The sequence below is a fragment of the Hippoglossus hippoglossus genome, chromosome 21, assembly GCF_009819705.1.
Source record: "Hippoglossus hippoglossus isolate fHipHip1 chromosome 21, fHipHip1.pri, whole genome shotgun sequence".
Classification (NCBI taxonomy): domain Eukaryota; kingdom Metazoa; phylum Chordata; class Actinopteri; order Pleuronectiformes; family Pleuronectidae; genus Hippoglossus; species Hippoglossus hippoglossus.
Window position 1 is genome coordinate 7,408,643 of NC_047171.1, and position 20,205 is coordinate 7,428,847.

The 20,205-nt window shown below is 40.7% G+C and overlaps 1 protein-coding gene across 8 annotated transcripts in view; it reads right to left on the minus strand.

The window, feature by feature from the left end:
- stxbp5l (syntaxin binding protein 5-like) overlaps nt 1-20,205 on the minus strand; it is a 123,593-nt gene that overhangs the window by 9,961 nt on the left and 93,427 nt on the right. For 2 of the 8 annotated variants that reach the window (XM_034575065.1, XM_034575062.1), the window contains exons 19-23: nt 18,266-18,334; nt 17,029-17,094; nt 9,912-10,016; nt 6,504-6,557; nt 3,825-4,004 (exon numbers count right to left, since the gene is read on the minus strand). In XM_034575065.1, the coding sequence (XP_034430956.1) occupies nt 3,825-4,004; nt 6,504-6,557; nt 9,912-10,016; nt 17,029-17,094; nt 18,266-18,334 (474 nt within the window). The remainder of the gene's footprint in view (nt 1-3,824; nt 4,005-6,503; nt 6,558-9,911; nt 10,017-17,028; nt 17,095-18,265; nt 18,335-20,205) is intronic. The other 6 variants (XM_034575064.1, XM_034575063.1, XM_034575066.1 and 3 more) reach the window with 6 other exon arrangements.

A 20,205-nucleotide genomic window follows, 5' to 3' on the forward strand; every position in this document is an offset into this window, starting at 1 on the left:
TGAGTTCTCCTTCGTTTACCTGTGAAATGTGTTTATTATGAGATACTATTACCTATTACATTGTTTGTGAGTTATATGTAAATCAAAGGCTACACTCACCTCTCTTTACTTAATAACAACACAAACACTATCTTACAGATGTTCCTGTTCTTCAACTACCACTTTATTACCATGTCCACGGGCGAATCTAATGTTATCATACCATTACATCGTCAATATTTAATCGCTGTGCTTCCTAACCAATAGAGGAGGTAGTGACGTGGATACTGTATATTCAGTTTGGCTTCCCTTGCCATTTCCCTCCTCTGTCTCCTCTCCTGGAATGCAGGCCTCATTAACATCGGCCTCACCTCTCGCACTGCTTGTTGACCTTTAATTATTCCAGTGATCCTGCTGGCTCTTCACTGTGGTAACCCAGTGCAACTGATAAACAACAGCGCCCGAGGTAGGGCGACAGTCAGTGAATATGCATTCGTCTGCGGAGAAATGAAATGAATGAATAAAAGCACATTAAAGCTAGTGCAGATAGTGGCTATTCTTGATTTTTCAAATTATTTCCTTGCACGCTGTTTGTGAATCAAGACATTTGACATAAAAGGTTGGGAAAGTCAAAGATAGCTTTGATATAAGGGACAATTTAATTGGGTCCAATACCATATCATGGACTTAGAAGGCAAGACAATTTACCCTCATGTCGTACCATGTGACATTCTTGATAATGGTGACCACTGTAAATCGATTAAAGCCGGAGCCACTCTCTCGAAGCTTCCTCGGCACATTTGAGCAGGAGGACAGAGTGTAGCACACAGAGGTGAGGTGGCTGTCCCCTATAGAGACATTGTTCTTTAGTATTAGAGAGATTGTTGAATATCTGACAATGGATTCAGTGAATATCTAAACGCAGGCAACCCGTAATACTATGTTAATACAGCCTATGGTTAGTATAAGGTTTCCTATTAAATAAAAAAGTCTGTCAACCTGTTTTTATGGATATTTTCATATGTTCTATTGCCTTCAAACTTTGGAAAATAAATGTCTTCTATTGTCTGCATTGGTGTGGTTGCTACTGCAGCTGCAGCCCAGGCAGTGGCTTTAATAAAACATTCAGCTTATGCTGATGTAACATTTTTTTCTCCCCTGGCTCCAGGTCAATGTGGTATAATGAGGCAGATGAAGATGGCAGAGGGAGTCTAATTGCAGAATTGGTGTAAAAGAGTCAGCTGTGACTCAACAAGCAACACTGCACCTATCCGGATTATTTTTAGCATCAATATTCCACACCAGTTTGTTAGAACCATTTTAGATTTGCACAATCAAAAAAGGCCCAGAGTAAAAACCTTTATAATTCTGCAGCTCAACACAGATGTGAAGAAAATTAGATTTGTTAAACTGAAACAGCCTCGACTAAAAGCAAATACTGACAGGACCGTGTGTGAGTGACCTCTCCAGCCAGAGCTTTAGAAGTGGACTCTCCTTAAGAGCATTATATAAAAGCAGTACTGGTGGTGTACCAGGTCCTAAACACAGTTTTGTAGATTGTGATAAATATGAAGATTCACAAGACTTTGACTGACATACATGTACATTTGTTCACAAGATGACATGAAACTCAATCTCCTGCCTGTGAAGTACTATCCCAAATGTTGCACATTTCAAATTAGAGCATTTAAATGTTTGGCCAATCATTGTGTGTCTGTCAGTCACTGGCCATTGTCTGCTGTCCCCACTTTTATTTCCATCCACTGTCAAAACAAAAGGAAATCTACAAATTTCTAGCTAAAACGTCAGTAGATGTCCTGCAGCAATGTCTGACGCCTGACACCTAAGTGCACGATTTCATACTGTGTGATTAAATGTTCTTGCACATTCCCGACAGAGGCCATTTTCTGTGTCGGTTCTCAGGTCAAAATCTTAAAAGGACGCTGCCTGGAGTGTCATTTTAAGTCTTTACTTGACAGCACATTCATTTATTGGCTTTTTTACTGTCATTGAAAAATGTGCATAACAAAAAGCCCAAAACTAATAATGTATCAAATGTCTAAAATAAGAAAGATCTGCTATAGAGACCTTCAGAGTGTTAAAGTACATTCAGATTAGTGTGTCATAATAGAAATATACAAGGATTTTTGTGATTTTGTGAAGTTGAATAAACCCTGAATACAGGAGCGATAACAAAAACCTTTAGGCATCACACACAGAGACAGAGGAACATATTTACACACTCAAAACACACACACACACGCTAATCTCCACACTTATCATGGGTATATGAGGCCACTCGGCCAATCCATTTCCAGGCAGTGCAAGTCAAAGACAGGGTGTGAGGAAAACGAGTTCCAATGGAGGCAAAAGAAGAGAAATGTCAGATCTGTCAATGAGAATGTCAAAATGCCGGAGTGCAAATCGTGCTCCAACGGTCGTCTTCAACTACTTAATCACCTCTTTTATGTGTATGCATGCTGAAAAGAGCTATTTTAATGTCGGGGGAAAAAAATAGCATGATCAACTGCAATACAAAGAAACTGTATATACTCACACACAAGGACACTAAATAAAAGGTGATGAAAAGCCTCCCTCAGCTCAAAGTTTTGTGGGTTATGAGAAAGTCGGACAGTGTGGCCACACTACACGAACCTAACGTGAGCTCCGTTACTCTAAAAACTAAAACATCTACAATCTCTTTACGAGACGAGAAAGGAATATGACAGAAACGAGGCTCAAATGTTACCTCATCAAACTATATGACTGGATGGGGGGAAAAAACGCGACACTAATTTCTAACACCTCAGTGCTGCTTTTAGAGTTAAATACATGCAAAATTCTGATGCAGAGGATTAAAAAAGAAAAACAGGCATTGAAGAAGTCAAAATAAATCAGTTTATACACTTAAAATAGCACCAACCTTCAGGGCTGGGACATAGTCGACACAGGCAATCGTATTAAGAGTCACCATGCAAGAGCTGCAATGTTGTAAGGTGATGCTAATGCAAGCTGCAGGAAATATATGTTTGAAGAAGGAAAGTAGCTCCCACACTGTTTAATGTGGAAGCAGCTGCTGTTAGTGTAAATGTAGAGCAGCCATAATCATCATGTTCTCACTGTCAACATTCGCCTTTTGCCTGATTTCCACTTATCTGAGTGTGCAAACACATCCTCTACAGATTTTAGTGACTGCCAATTGAATAAATTGACCATTTATCAAACGCTGCCCCTCTTATTTACTGCTAAAAGGCCCAAAACTCGAAACTTTTTACACCAGGGGCTCCCAAACATTTCAGCCTCTGACATCTAAAATAATAGTCACAGATTATGACCCCTAGTATCACTGAAGGTGACGGATGCAGCCCCTGAATTGAGACACAGTCACTGGCACCAGGACGGGCCTTAAAGAGGTACAATTGAGTTTTAAGATGGTAATAGTCAAGTATTTTAGCTGTGAATTCTGAGAGAGAATATCTGGCAACGTTTCTTGAGAAAGTAAACTGCTTTTTTATTGATATTCATTTGAACAACCGCTTATCTGTCATTATCACCTCAGGGGTCATGTAGAGAAGGAGAAAATAAGATGTATTTGTATGGTTCTTTTTAAAATTCTCCTCAGACTTTTATTTTAAGGTTCAAATTATGGTTAAAATATGCTGTTTCAAATGGTTTTTCAATTTTGCTAACTTGCATTAGCATATGCTTGCCTTGTGTTAACTATGTATCAGGCCTTAAACCACTTACCGCAGGGTGAGAGGAAGGCATGCACTTGTTGGGAGGGAGAACATGTTAGAGAGGTTTAGGGATGGGGGGGGGGGGGGGTTGGGAAGACAAGCACACACCTTCAGTGTGGGACACAGGCAAAGAGATCTCCATGCAAGCAGCAGACTGGGCCTTGCGGAAGGGCGGTCGGCCGGGGCCTCTGCGAGTAAGCCGTGGCCCCTCGGGACCCATTGGGACGCGAGGCTTCCCCGCCGAGCAGGGCTGGGAGGTGGGGCTAGTGCAATGTCCATTGACATGATCTGTAACAACGGCAAAGCATTAGCAAACAATACAAAAAGGGAAATAGAGAAACTTTCATTCATATTCAAATCCCCGACTGCAATATCCACCATCACAGGTCACTTAGTCTGATAACGAACGGGTTTAACGAAATAAGGGAGAAAACTGCTAATTTTACTTATTTATAATCCTGTTTTATCAGCTTAAAGGAAATATCACTCAGTCCGATTGGGGCGATTTATAAAAAAAAAGCTGACTTATTACTCTAATACAATAGTACATCACATGACCTATGAAGATGGACATTTTTGCAGTGTCAGAGAAGCAAGCTGATGTTGAAGATCAGATTGTCAATAAGAAAGATGGCGGAAGGTGAGAAAGGAGGAAAGAGTGGGTTGCAAAAGGTCGGAGAGTGGTTGGAAATCAGTATGAGCAGGAAGGAGAGAGAGATGCTGGGGTAAAAGAATGTGGAGTGTACAAATTGTAGTGCAGAGTCATCCAGTCTCTGCCAGGAGAGAGAAAATCACAAGAAAACAGGCTTGTTTCACTTCCACTTTGTTTCTTTTCTCCTGTGTGAATTGTTAGAAAACCTTCTTTTTTAGCAGAAGCTGTTTATTTCTTTTGACGACCCAGAGCTTTACAGGAAATACTGGCTTTGACAAAAAGCCTAAAGTGAAGATCAAATAACTAAAACCGATTATAAAAAACTACAATAAATATAATACTGTTTTTTATATTAATTAATTTAATTCAAGTTGTTGGGCTACATGATCAGCTGCAGACGATGCTGACAGGAAACACTTGTTACTCTCTGGCATCGTTGCTTTACATGGCCTCCACTCAGGGACTGACAGTGGAAGCTTTGTCCTTACTTTAGTTTTTTAGAGTCAAACCTTATTAACGAGACAAAGCAAAGCAGCACTATGTGGACTGGCTGCACTTTGCAGTTCTTTGTTTCCTGCGGTTCAGTCAGCGTGTGATGAAAAAGCTGCCTGAACAGGTAATTACAGCTTCATGATACCAAATGCCACGATTACTTTTATTCTTACTTCCTCTCAGTGACGAGTAAAAAAAAAAGAAAGCTTCTCACTTATTTTTTTGATTATTACCTTTCCTCTCTCAACTTCTCCTGCATGGTTGATGCACAAATGACTTGGTTTCAAAGTGAAGATGAAAAGCTCCGGGGTGCCACCCAGTCCGCGTGCAACATGCACAGTTTCACAGCAGGACGGGCCGAGGCAGAGCAGGGAATTGAAAGCTGAGGTTAGTATCGGGCCGACTGATGCGAGAGCTGCATGACGGCACCGCTGTGCCTCTGTATTGATGTTTTCTCACTCTGAATTTCAAACAGAGATGCGGCCACTCAGTCTTTTGCCCCGAAATGTTCTGCAGGAAACTACATAGCAGAAAGAATGGCACTGTATCCTCATGCACATCACCCAACGCATGGACTACCACATACAGCAAGAGTGCACATACACCATCTCACGCACACACACAAACACCAAGTAATATTTCCCATAATTGACAGATCCGACCAAAAAAATAACATATTCCTATTGAAGTGACTAACCAGATTAAAGATTAGATCAAGAAAGATTAATGATAAAAATAAGTATTAATATGCACTTCTGTCCATTTTACACACAACATACAATATTGACACTTTGTTGTTTTAACCTCACAGGAAGCTTAAAATGTTCCTTTGTTGATGACACCATATGTGAGATGAGGCAAGCAAACTCGTTCTTCTCCATTTTTTGTATTACCTGGCTCATAAAAGATGTAAATAAAATAAAAGCATTGTTTTTTAACTGTCACACACCAAAAGGTTATTGAATGAGTCACAGGAATAAGTAAGAACCGGCACATTTTGTGTTGAAGAAGCAGAAGTTTTTGGAGGGGACAGCATGTATGACACTGCAGACGCAGAGAAAAGAGAAACCTGAGGTTGTGATGTATATGTGGCACTCATGTAGCAGATGTATGGGTGGGGGTGGGGGGGGGTGGGGGGGGGGGGGCACCCGGTATCTGTAATGCAGATGATCCAGTCATAATGAAGAGACGGCTGTTTCAGAGAGAAATGATCCAGTTAAAGTGAGGGAAGGAGCGAGTGATCAAATCACTGTAGAGCAAGGCTGTCAATGGAGGAAAAGGTTGTGTAAAATCAGAGGATGGTCCAATCATGATAGAGCGATAGAAAGCCTCAGATTTAAACATGGGCATAAGCTAAAAATCACCTTAATAAACACTTGCAAAATGTAGACGGAACGAATACAGAAGATTGAAATCAAAATACATTAAAGGGGCACAATGGACGAACACGTCAGGCCGACAGTCTCATGGGCTGCTTGAACAGGAGAGAGTGACAAGTAAACTGAAAAAGGAAAGTTTGAGTAAGAAAAAAAAAAAATCTAAAACAACTAATGCTACATAAAAGCCTAGAATATGTGAAAAAAGCAGAAAGTCAATGATTCAAAGGAAATCAAATGAAAACTGCTGGCTTTCGCCTACCGTACCAAGATCAGTCTTAAGATCTGTTGGCAGACTTAACTTTCTGCCGGGCCCCTTTACTGAAACAAAAGAATAGGAAACAAAGCACCAGTTAATCCTTTTAAATAAAAATAAAATAAAATAAAAAAATAAAAATAATCTACGGAGCCCCTGAAGTCCCAAAAGATGATTTTTCAAGATAGTAACTAGTTCCCAAAAGAAAATATCTGGTTCGCACAAGAGGAAAAAATATAATATTTTAGGACTCCAGGGGCTTCGTACTAATCTAAGACAAAGAATGAACCAAAAAAAGTGCAAAAAGAAGAATAATCAAACCAAACAAAATGGAATTCAAATGGAATTCAAATGAAAATACAACCAGAACATGCAAATTGGTGCAGTTGCACACAGCAGGCGTATTTCAAAATGCATGCTCCATTGTTGTCCCAGGCCAGTGGAGCCAGCTATATCTACAAGATTAGTAACACCCAGTGAAATAAATGGTCCAGGGAATCATCCAGGCACTCGGTGCAGGATTCATCCTCTTACAACTAATGGTCAATGTCTTGTCGAGCTGCAACAAGACACTTGAATTTACGCTGGATGTCAAACTCCAGTCACTGCACACATTTCTGAAATCTGATTAACATTAACTTCATTTACATACTGAAATAGGTCTGTTTTGTATTTTCTAAGGCCTGGGATGTCTGACATGGAAGCACAGACAAACAGACGGGCACCACACGGTGTCAAAAACCAGACACTGGAGGGAACAAAATAACTTGTTGAAACATTTTGCAAGTATTTTGCAGTAAGTGGAGAACTGCAAAGGTCAGAGTTGAGATGTCATGAGTCAGTTTCCCGTCTCAAAAAGAAGGCAATGCTTTATTGTTTCTTTGTGGAAGACACAGGATGGGGGTCACATGCGACTGGTCCATTAAAAGACCACATGGAAAAACAGCATGACCATGAATTTGCATTGTCTAGAATTTTGACAATTTATTTTTGTTTTTGATTTGGAAAATGCATCAAAGCAATCAGTGACAACTCCTTTGAAAATAAATGTTGACTCAGGTTTCAATCCTTCTGCCACAGAGGATGCGGGGCCGACTGGCGGAAATGGTGAAACTATTTTTAATCTATTTTAATGTAATACAGTTCATTCCATGTATGCAGCTTATTTGCTGTGAAGGAGCACGTAGTCAGCTCAATATCAAAGGTCATTTTGAGGAAAGATATATTTCCTTTATTACGAAGGAGGAAATTAGGGTGGCATGGTGCCCTAATTGAATTCCTCAATCAATGAACTTCTGTTTCCCTTTTTTTCCAGGAACAAGTAAAGCTTTTCAGATTAGTGTTGCTAATGAGATAATAGATGAGATGTGCATGTGAATGTGTGTGAGTGAGCGTGTGTTTGTGTGTTTTCTTCATAATGAACCATGGGGAGCAGATGCTGCTGCAACGATATAAACTGTGCAGTGTTCGGGCTACAGCGACAGAGTAAATGTTCTCATAATAAACAAGTCTCAAACAGATGGTTCCTCTGTTTAACAGCTCAGTGGCCAAATTAACAATTCATAAAATGTTCATTGTGAATAAGAAGAACACGCAGCCAACCACTGCATGTACCAGGATTCATGACCATGGGTCTTAATAACCACATGTTCATTTAAATCTGGTCAGTTGAGAAACAATAGTTCTGAAGGATTTCACCAATCTGTGTTGACAATAACATTATCACTACAATTTATGTGCATGGACAGTTTAACTTTTTATGTAACATACGTAACACATGTTTGGCAACAGTTTGTGTTGGACTAGCTCCATTTGCGACCTCAACACTCCATATGTTACTTCATGATTTGTTCAAGTAGCGTTCGCAAAGTGAAACGATAGCAAAATGAAAATGTTATTTCCTGGCTGGGCAGTGGGTGGCACCTTTAAAGGTGATTTATGACTCTGTGGATGGAAAGACAAAGTGTCTGACTGAGGCAGGGTTGTAGTTTAAATGGTGTTTAAACATTTCTGTTGAATGTGCTGCTCGGGTTTGCTCATTTTCTCCTCTGTGCAAGGCCATGGCAGGTTTAAGTTATATGTAAGATGACAAGAATACCTTTGAAGATCAAACACACCGGTGCGGGATTAGGAGGTAAAAATACACCCCTCCGCCCCAAGGTCCGTAGAAAAGGCTGATGGACTGAATTAGAGTAACATATAGAGTGCTGAGATCCAAAAAGGGCCTAATGTTTGGATTTGATCAGGCCACAACACTGATGTTGACATACACAGCAAGCTGAAGTAATTTTTATCAGCACCACAGCTGGCCACTTAGTGGCCACCATGCAGTTGGTTAGAAATGAGACAGTGATGAATGTTAGCGCAGAGGACAACAAGATGAGATCGCAGGTTTATTGACACACAATCACAAAGACACAATTGGAGACAATCTGAGCACCACAGCCTGGTAAAGTAGCATATTGTCCTTCAGTGACAAAGATGTGTGGTTCCAGTGGAGGCACGATGATTAACATCACAGAGAATGAAGCACAAGAGGCTCTGACGAGCGAGGAGATGTACCCAACAGGAATACAACCCCTTCCTCTTTCTAAGCCCGCCTGCCTTGCAGCATTGCTGAATGGTGACGGATCCAAGGTCAAATCCCCAAACTGGCACATACAACACACATCACAACATCTGCCCCCCCCTCCCCACTGCAACTCGGGCAGAGAGACAACACAACACCAGCAGTTGTCCGCACAAAAGCATGGAAGACATTGACGAAACAGCAGCAGACAGTCAGTCACTAGAAACACAGTCCCTGTCGGCTTGTTTACACTGCAAGCAACCTGTCTGATGGTTGATCTGTGCTGACCTATCAGGGTGTGAGATTGCATTTGGGTGGTGAAAGGCACTGACGACATTGACTGATTATGAAAAATTTGATGTTTTACTGTATTTTAAAAACCCTTTTCCAACCCTTTTTTTCATATCATGTTGGTTGTGTTAATTATATTCAATATTTCATTAAATGATGTACTTTAAATGGCTGTAAGTTCAGCTACATATGTACATAAGTGTGTTTTTCATGATTCCTACAGAAACCAAGTGAAAAATCAGCTTTGCTCTTGATCACCAACGACCATGAAAGATTTTGCCGTAGCCCAGCTCTTTCAAAGCCACCAGTTTTATTTGAAATACCTAAAACGTCCCTACCTCTGTGCTTGTGTCGGGAATGAAAGGACTTCTGGTGTCTCTCTGATAGAGTTGCTCACAGTGTGGAAGCTGAGCTGGCATGCAAGGTGCAACACTGAACCAACTACCTGTCCAAAAACAACCCAATTATCCCAGCTCCCTCCCTCGTTTTGCCATAAAATAAAAGCCACAAGCAGACGTCCACGCAGAGGCTGAGATCCCTGAGTCCTCCCTCCTCTTACCATTGTCCAGCAAGTAAAAGACTGGACTGCAGTGGCTGGCTCTCAGACTGGCCACAGGCTCGGGCAGCACACGTGGGTCATTGTGAAGGGAGGTTGGGTATTGAACTAGAATAGGAGATCCAACAGAACAGACAGAGACTTTTCAGGGAAATGGGGGAAAGAGACAGACAGAGCGGGTGAACTGGGGAAGATGAGAGTCTTGGAGTTAACAAGAAGAAAACAGTTGAGAGGTTATGAAAATAAAAAGGTTAATAAGCAGCAGAAAAAAGGACAAAACTATTCAACCAGCAATATGATACTCAAACGGGTTCACAACACAAGCACAACTAATACTATCACAAAGAACACTGCTAACCACTACTATGGTTACTACTACTTTTACAACATCTCATAACCACTAGTATCACATTTATAATCCCCACGAAAGGTATCGTCACTATTTCCGTTGTCTCCAACAGCTCCATTCAGCCCGTCAGTCCTCCAGACCTATTATTAACATCACTTTTATTGCTATGAGGCAATTTTGCAAATCATTTTAACTTCCAAACACACACAGCCACCACCTCTAAGTTTTACAGCCACTGTCAAATACCTGACACTTCATAAAGACAGTTAAAATGGATCCATCTGCATCTTGCGGGAACTCTACATAATACAGCCGGCAATTTATAGTGTCACTTCCCAATATTCAGTGTGTAACTCCTCTGAACGTACAGTGTAATTCTGTTAGTTTTTCAGCCTTGGTTTGACAATACAAGTCTCCTGAGCTGCGAGCTTGAGAAAGGTTAGTTTGTTTTTCTCTTGCGTTCTGCCCCTTGTGAGCTGCAGCAGTGCTGGACAAACAAAGGAGCTGTCCCTCCACTTGTACCCACTGTTTCAGCCTATTATAGAAAAACTGCTGAGACCATATAACTGTAACAGCTCAGGAGGGTTCATCATGGTTGGTAGAAGTATATTACTATCGTTACTCTTTTATTTGCTGGACAGGAGCATATCCATCCTTATTATACTTCAGATAATCCCTGAGTAGTCTTACCCTACGTACTCTTGAAAGGCCTGAAATCAAGAAACCCCCCCTTTCATTATATTGAAAGGAATTGACTCAAAATACCAAATGAATCGAAAATTAAATTAAACCTTGGATTGGTAATAATTCAACTATCTTTCTTGTATAAAATAAATTAAAATTAAAGGAAGAAAATACACCTTAAAATTGTGTCCTGCCACTTACAAGTTAAACCTGTGGATGTATTAACTTGCCCTTTAAACTTAATGAACCCCTAAAACAGTAGCACTGAAATAAGCAGTCTTCAGCCCAAAAACAATGTGTGTCTCTTTAGTAAGAATCCTGTCATTGTCTTTAAAGAAGTGAACTGTTGGCCAGCAAAACAAAACAAAGTTGTATATAGACAGAGTTTTTGAAAGAAGAATGTGGATCTGCTGTCTGCTGTACTCGAGCGGGTCCCAGAGGTTGTGTAGCAGCAGCTGTCAGCTCCTCTCCTGTAGCCACATGACAACAGCAGCAGTCACTCTTCATCAGAAATACACCTCAAAGCCACCAGGAGGGTGTCACACAAGCAGGCGATTTGAGGCCGCTACAACCCTCTGAGCGTTTTTTTAGATCAACAATAATAATGCGCTATATGAACCTTAACTCACAACAACCTTAATACAAAACAAATTACACACTAGTGAAGTAAATGTATGACATCGAAACAACCTATTCCTGTGGCGTTCAGCTTAAAACTGCATAAGAGTGAGTCTCTAAACAGTTTGTCTTCGTGTGGCTCTTCTTTTCAGGCAACCAAACAGATGGGGCAGAACTTGTCTCCCCGGTAACTGAGACAATGCAGAAGCTTGATCTCTCTCCTGACATGATAACCCACATCATCGAGAGACAGCAGGCTAACATCTGCGTTAGGATTCTCTCAAATTTGTGTCTCAACACTTGAGGCTTTTGTCATATCAGAATTAGCATATCTCAGTAAGTTTGGTCTAATAATTAGGTTCAATAATTGAATATACTGCATACACAATATTTTTATGTATACCAGCACTGGCTTATGAGTGGTGAAATAATGTACGTGTAAAGGTTTCCATGACGCAACTGTCGTACGGCATTATGAGAACGATGTAATTTTGTTGAGTTCTTACTTTGTATCATAGATATACTTATTATAGAAAAAGCACAAACAGGGTTACGTTGTAATACTGTTGTGAGGCTTATTTGAACCTTTATCAAACTGAATTGCGTAGTTGTGGATGCAATTTTGCAACTGGCGTCAGTTCAGAACACTTAAATTTCAGCTTTTTCCCCCCACCCTTCCTCTCCTCATGTGCCCATTGCTAAATATATCCTGCTGGGTCAGGGACCCATCACAGCATCTCAGCTTGTTAGTCCATCTCACAAGTGGCTTTGGTCAAGTAAGCCCTGATACAGACATACATGGGATAAAGCTAAGGAAATGTAATTCATAATCTCGAACTAAAACAACAGACTTCAGGACAGAAGAGAAGGCGACATATTGGAGTGGAGGGAGACAGCTTCTGGCAGGAGAAGGACCAATTACTGGACCTAATGACGAAAGGAAGATAGAAAATAGGCAAGAAGGGGGAAGACGTGTTAAGAATAGGCGAGAGACGCCTGCGGTTATTGACACACGGGGTGAATCAGGACGCTGTGTGGCTGTCCTGTCTGGATATGGCCTTAAAACAGACACAGCACACCTGGTGTGCCAGGAACAGCCTCTAATGGCCACAGAGAAGGATGGAAGTTTATATTCAGCAGGAGGAAACAATCCGTGGACTCTTCACCTGTCAGGTAGAGCACAGCAGTGGTGCCTCATTTATCTGTAGCCATAACCACTTTAAATAAATTTACATCACTCTAAACTTAACGTTGAATATTTTTAAGCTGTCACAAAATCCACAAACAAATTATACCAACATTAACATTTTCATTTATATTGATTGTGGATCTGCCTCCATCCTCCTGCTCTAACTTAATGTAACAGTGAATCAGACACTGTGTTGTACAGTATTCGTCCATATCCATCTGTCCACAACTCCTCCTTTCTTCCATCTCTCCAATTAGAAGATGACAGGCCTGTAATGGGACAGAATGACCATGACCTAGTCAACATGACAATGCTGAACGACTCAGCACGACAGCAAAGGACATCTTGTCCTGGTTCTGTTAGCCTCCTTAAGAGGCTCGAAACAGGGCTGGAGACTAAACATGTGAGAACACACATAACAGAGCTTTTTCTTTTTACAGACAGAGTTTTCTTTTGGTAGTTAGTCCTCACTCTTGTTGAGGATTAAGGAGGGATGATGTCACACCTTGTTAAGCCCTATGAGACAAATTGTGATTTGTGAATATGGGCTATACAGATCAAATTTGATTGATTGATTGAAAAAACTGGAGGGGCGCTGATGAGGCCTTGCAACATCAGAGAGGCATCTAATCAAGTCAGGACCAGTTTGTTTGTACAGCCCATCGCTGTCAGTAAAACTTCATAAACCTAAAAAAAGTGGAAGGTAAAGAAAGGGTAAAATATAAGAAGACTCTTTTTGTCCTTAAAATCAGAAATACAACAACACTGCTCATCTTCCTGTTGCACAGTCCTCCATCACCAAGCAGCTGAATGTTATAAAAACCACCGTGATTGCTGAGTCATTGTTGAGTCACACTTTGTAGCCTCCTGTGGATGCAGACATTGTTCTTGCTCCGCTGCTGGGCAGTACATTGTTTACTTATCTATCTGCCAATGAGGAACATTATAAAGTTTTTTATTTTGTCAGTCAGTACAAACTTTGCGGAGGCTTCAAAAGTTCACCAGACACATCAAAAAAGTATGACTCAACTTTTATAACACAATCTGTCAACTTCTATTGACTGATAATATTATAGAAGTCTGTTGACATTCGACTACATAACCTGGTTCTGTATATATAAAGAAAGGCTCAGTGCAATATAAGATGTATACGTCCTCCTTTCTATCTAGTTTCACAAAGCAGCAGTTTAACCCTGACATCCTTCACCCCAACCATCGCTCATCTTCCATCTTACCCTCCAGGATTAACCCCGGAAGTTCTCAGGCCACAAGAGATACACAGTGATTTTTTTCTGAACATATCATCCGTGATATTTGTGATGTCTCTTCTTCCCATGCCAGTGATGCACAATGGCTTTGTAAAGAGATTAGCCACAAATCCTCTGCAGCAGACCGGGGTAGGCACCTTGTCTTCCAGCCCTGCCAGAAGCTGTGTTTAAGGTCTTTTAGATGTGTTTATGGTCTGTCACTGAGGCTCCTCACCTCCTCCTTGTGGTGTCTGATAGGCATCCTGATCACATTTGCTTCTATTGCGAACTCCCCTTGTCCCTTACGGAGAAATTTCAAACACCCCTCCAGGAACATTAGGAGGAAAGCATTCGTGTATCCCTGTGTCTCTGGAAATACGAATCATTAAAAGACTTGGACACATGAAGTCCATGTGGACACAGTCTGACAAAGCAGCCTGGAGCCAAGTGAGCAGCTCAGCACCTGTAAGGGCAGAGGTGAAGCTCAGGTGCTTCACTGTTCCTTCAGAGCTCCTGGTGGCCTGAACCCAATTCAACCCCAAAAGTTTTTACTCTCTATAAATCACAATAAACCAATTTTATATATTTGCACACAGTGGAATCATTATCATGCCTCAGCACTGACAGAGTGTGACACATAAATGTTATCACCAGGTAATTACATGTTATTATTCAAAGATCAGCTGCTGTGTATCCCTGTTTGAGAGAACTATACCTCTGCTTAGAAGAGAACATCTCCAATTGCCTCCTTTTCCTAGGAACTTGGGTTAGTTGTTTGTTTCCAAAATAACAAGGATAAACCAAGTTAATTATTAGAGGATTAGTTAATCAATCATTAGGATGACACACACACACACACACTCTGTGTTGGTGCCGATACGGAAACATGCACCTCACAGGTTTTATGGAGAAAGAGCAATTTGATGGGTATTTTCAAAAGGTTTTTTGATATTAATAAACTACCACTTACTATATTTATCAACTGTTAAAAATTGTTCTGAACTGGAGGCAAACATTGCGTTACATCCCAAGTAAACTGAAAATAAGATATAAAGCATACAGACAGACAGAGCCTTGAGAAAACAGCATGATTGCTTGGCAGTGTCTTCAGCACAGATTTACACACACTGACACTCTCTCCATTTGACCTTTTTTTCTGAGATAATGTGGTTTCCCACCACACGTACAAGTGCACCTGCTGGGAAATGTTCTCATTTCTCTCCGTTTCTCCTCCTATTACGCGTTTTTTTTTTCGCTCTGCAATCATGAACATAGTCTCATTTCTTTTTCCGAACACAAAATCTCAACATTCTCTGAACAACCTGGCAGTTTAAACTCTAATCTGCTGGATCCACTCACTCACAAGCCAAGATATCTACAAGCCAGTCCTCTCAGCTTATCTCTCACTCTTCTTCCAATCTAACATCACATCTCCGAAGGGTGATCCTGAAGCAAGTGACAAGATAGTGAATACAACATCTACTACAAACATCGAGGGTATTTATATTGTTTGGTTCATCAAACCATTCCCCTCCAAGTAAGCATGTCTGTTTTATCATACATCCTCTAGCATCTAATGCTACATCAAGCCAAGCAATGCTACGCACCAACATGTCAGAAAATATTGAACTTAGAGCAGCACACAGGAGGATTTCATGATATATTATGGATGATAAAAATACATATTTCAACAGCTTTGAGAAACTGTTCTGATCTTGTCTCAGACAGATATTCAAGCCTTGATCTTGTAAAATGATGCAGGTTACTGCCACCTCTTATCAACTCTAGTTTGTCACCCCTGCTCTCAGCTCATATTCTGACATTAGTTGAAAGTAAACATGTAATTGAGGCCTACGCCATCCTTATATAGGGTAACAGTTACCACCCACTTTAGCGGTTCTGGTTCTGGTGAAGTAAATTTCTCATTTATTTTCTCCTTTGACGTTTCAAAAAATCCTAATGAAAAGACTTTCAAGGCCGACCAACTCAAATCAATCATGACCATAAAACCAGAAAACAGCAAGAAATGTGTGTACTGTGTACATACTTATTTTAAGAGTGAAGGAACAGCACATCCCATAAACCACTGCTAATGCACAAGCTGGCATTCACTTACACTACTCTCCAGTACATGACCTGACTTTAGATGCTTCCCCATCACTAAAAAACCTCAGCATGTCAACAAGGTAAATAATGATTGCTCTGTGGAAATGTAACGCTGAATCGTCCCATTGTGGCCGACATGACTTTCGCATTTGTAGTAAACATTTTCATGGTAACAGCAAGCTCCACCAATCAGAGACATAGCTCCTACACCTGAGGATTATGGGTAGTGTAGTACTTCTCCTTGACATCGCGAATAAAAACCATATATTTTTTATAAGTTGATATCATACGCACTTGTGGCTTCTACAGGAGCTTATAACATCATTACACAATGTTGTAGCTTGTGGTATAAGGTGGTAAAGCTTGTGGGATAAACAAAATCACGTCCGGAACCACGTTGTTGAGCTCTTCTGCTTTCTCTCCAAACCAGAGATTTAGTTAAGATCTATCCAGGTCCTTCACGAAAAGTGGCAGAACTTATCACTCAATCCAAGAGTGGGATAAATGCCAAAGTGAGAAAGCCATAAAGAGAGAGGGAGAGCAGGAGGAAAGTGGAGAAATCATATAATCAATACACAACAGCGGAATAAAGTGAAACCAGCTGGAAACTGTGACAAAAAGCATCGAACAGACCACAACATACTGCAACCAAACACAATCACTACATGTTCTCAATAACAACTTTCCGTTTGAAGGGGTTTTCAGCAATTCTTGCAGGAGACATTCGGAAACATTGAACAACAGCTGCCATTCTCATCAAGTGAAGATGCTCTGGTGATGGGTGAGGTGTCCACGTGCTGTACAGTTTAGAGATGGTGTCTTCCCAGCCAAGCTCCACAGTGCAGTTCACATTTCCATACAGGGGAGATGGACTCTGCAGTGGCTGGAATGTGTGTGTGTGTGTGAGTGTGTGTGTGAGTAGGTTACCTGAAGTGGGTGACTTGCTTCTCTCCATGTCAATGGATTGCTGGTTGTCAGAGAGTTCAGTAAGGCCTGCAGCAGCCAATGGCAGCCAAGAGGAGGAAGAGGTAGAGAACAGAGATTCTGTCAGATTATTTCAATCGCGTCAATCGACTTTACAGGAGTCGGCTTGTTAGATGTCAGCCTCAAGAGAGGATCAGCAACCCGTAGCTCATCCTCTCTGATAACTTACATTCCCAGTATTCTATTATTATTTCTTAAAGTATGATACTATGGGAATCATTTGTCTTCTGGGAGCAGAGTGGCTGAATCCGGATGTTACCTGCACTATAGTCTAATGTATAAATGTATGAATCACCTATTGTTTTGAATTTCCAATCAAGCTACACAACTACAGAATGTAGTGCAAATCTCATGATAAAGTGTCAAATACAATCAAACTACAAAACAGAACCAACACATATGATCATGCACCAAGCACAGGCCAGTAAAACAAAAAAAACAACAACATCACAAATGCTGAAATCCTAAATTTATGTGGGGAGTTTGAGCCGTGTTCATTAAGGCTTCATTAACAGCCTCACTGAGTCGTCACACTTGGGAAAGTTTCTATTGATTCAATTATTTCCCTTCAGTCAAAGTTTGCAGCAAAACTTCCTCATGCAGATTTCCCCTTCAATCATTGACACTGGCTTTGATGATTGAAGGCACCAGAAGTCTGATCTTAACTTTACTGAAGAATAAAATTAAAAATTCATTTGTAATCATTGATTCAAAATACACATTAAAGACCCGGTGGATGAACAAGGCTTTATTTCCCCCACTGACTAACCTTCACCTAAAATATACATCATGTGGATCATATAATATTTATAATTGCCCTGAGATTCAAATGGAGTGGCTGTCTCTCTGCAGAGGACATACTGCTGGACATGACTGGAATAGGTCGGCTTTGTTTTATATAGAAAAGTACAGAAATGGTATTCTGCTGTAAGACCAGGGACAACCACTTTCATTCCAATCATCTCCTTGGTTTGTCCCTTGGCTTTCAGTCTACATCCTCCCTTCCCAATCTCTATAGCAACCATTTCTATCAACCCTGTTGTCCTAGAACTGTATGTTCCAACAAAACACTGCCCCATCCTCCCCCAACCCCCCCCCGCACACACACACACACACACACACACAAACACACAAACACACACACACAGAGCCCCCCGAGCCTCAGGAAGGCCTGACTTACTCTGATAGGATGTACGGATCCTTTTCTTTGAATCTGAATAAAAGTTAGACAGGCCACGCATGCTAAACTCTGTCAGGCAGGCCCACATGCCCACACCAGCAGCCACAGAGTCGACATAAGGTGGGAGGAGGAGGAGGATGACAAGAGGGAACGAAGAGGAGTAAAAAGGAAGAGGTGTACAAGTGGGGTAGAAGGTAGAAATAATAGAAAAGAAATGATGGAAAGAATTTGAAGTAAAGTGGGAGAGGATGGGTGGATGGGTAAGGAAATTAGTTATACAATTTTAGGATGTTGGGAAGGGAGGGGAGGGAAAGGGGAGGGAAAGGGGAGAGAGAAGAACACACAGGCTTAGAGTGGAAAAGAAAGTGAGAGCAAGCAGCAACCGCGTTAGTGTCAGGGGGAGGACAGACAAGATATACCCGCTAGTCCTGCAAACCCTGGTAACGCTGATGTGATTGGTCATTTGCACAGGAAGTAAACTACTGTGTTATAAGGGAACATATGATTACTTACAATGCAGCATCAAAAGAAACATACTAATTAATTGGTTTACATTTCATTTTGTTCATGTGTTTTTTTCTAATACTATCCTGACATGTGCAGGCTGCATTAGACATTAGACTCATTAGACACTAGAGCAACACACCTAATACGATCAATAATTGAGCATCATTTAATGAAATGAATGCATTACATTTAACTGACATATATATATAAAATACACATACACAAATTTGTGGTGATAACAGCTAAAAATGTTGTGGGAAGGACAGAAACCTATATTCTCACAAGTTGGAACGCTCCGAAAAGAGAAGATGCCAGAAGCTTTAACGCGGATTAACAAGTGCTGCGCACTGTACTTTTTCTTTTGACTGTGTTTTTGAAGTTTTGTCTTCAGCAATTTATTATCTCCCGCACAGCGAGGGCTTGAGATCATAACACCACCACCTGGGGTGGAGAGAAAAGGGCACGGACGCCTGTTTTTATCTTCCCCTCAGTCTCGAAATTGATCTTAAAGAGCCAACGCGGAAAGACTTTCACAAAGGCAGACGTTGGGAACAATAAGTGCTGTGGTAGTCAATAAAGGCTCTTATGCAACACCGAAGTCTTGGCTCTGAAGTTCAAAGTCACCGATCCCTCCATCGAACTTGATATTCCCCTTCACACTAATCCTGAGGACGTGTAAATCATTTTCACATACACTTTTGGGAATAATGTAATGAGAAAATGTCAGTACTTTATATTGCTTAATAGACCTTAGACATTTAAAATATTAAACAATTGGAGCTGCTCCTCCTTCACATCCAAAGGTTATTCTGGGGTCAAATCAAAGTGGTTTTAGTTCGGCAGGGGTTGAATATCTTTACAGTAAGAGGCTGCCCCCGAGACAGGAGACCATCACCAGCCAAGATAAGTAGCAGGAAAAAGGGAGGCAGGGGTCAGGAAGTACAACGAGACCTCTGTGGCTTGTCACTACAGCTCTATGCTCAAGCAGGACTAGAGACAGAAAGGACAGAGAAACCAAATGATAACATGCATAAAAATGCCGACGTGGAATGACACGCAGGCTGTTAACATGCGCTTCATATCATAGTGCAGACCTGTGACAGGCACATGGCTTTTTCACTGAATGTTTGAGTCGTTGTATGTTATATTGTGACAGAAAAAGAGCAAAGAGAGAAGAATAAGAGTTGGACTGATGCAGACTTTTGAATACTGGTACAATAATCCATTCGTAGATTTAACCAGATACTGCCAGACTTTATTTGGGATTAAAAACTGGATTTTGTCTCTTAAATTCACTGTTTACAGAGTAAATTAGGCCAAAATACTTTAATAAAAGTTTTTAGAGCTTTAATTTAAATAAAAAATAATGCTATGTAACAATATGTGATTAATATATATATATATATATATATATATATATATAAAATATATTT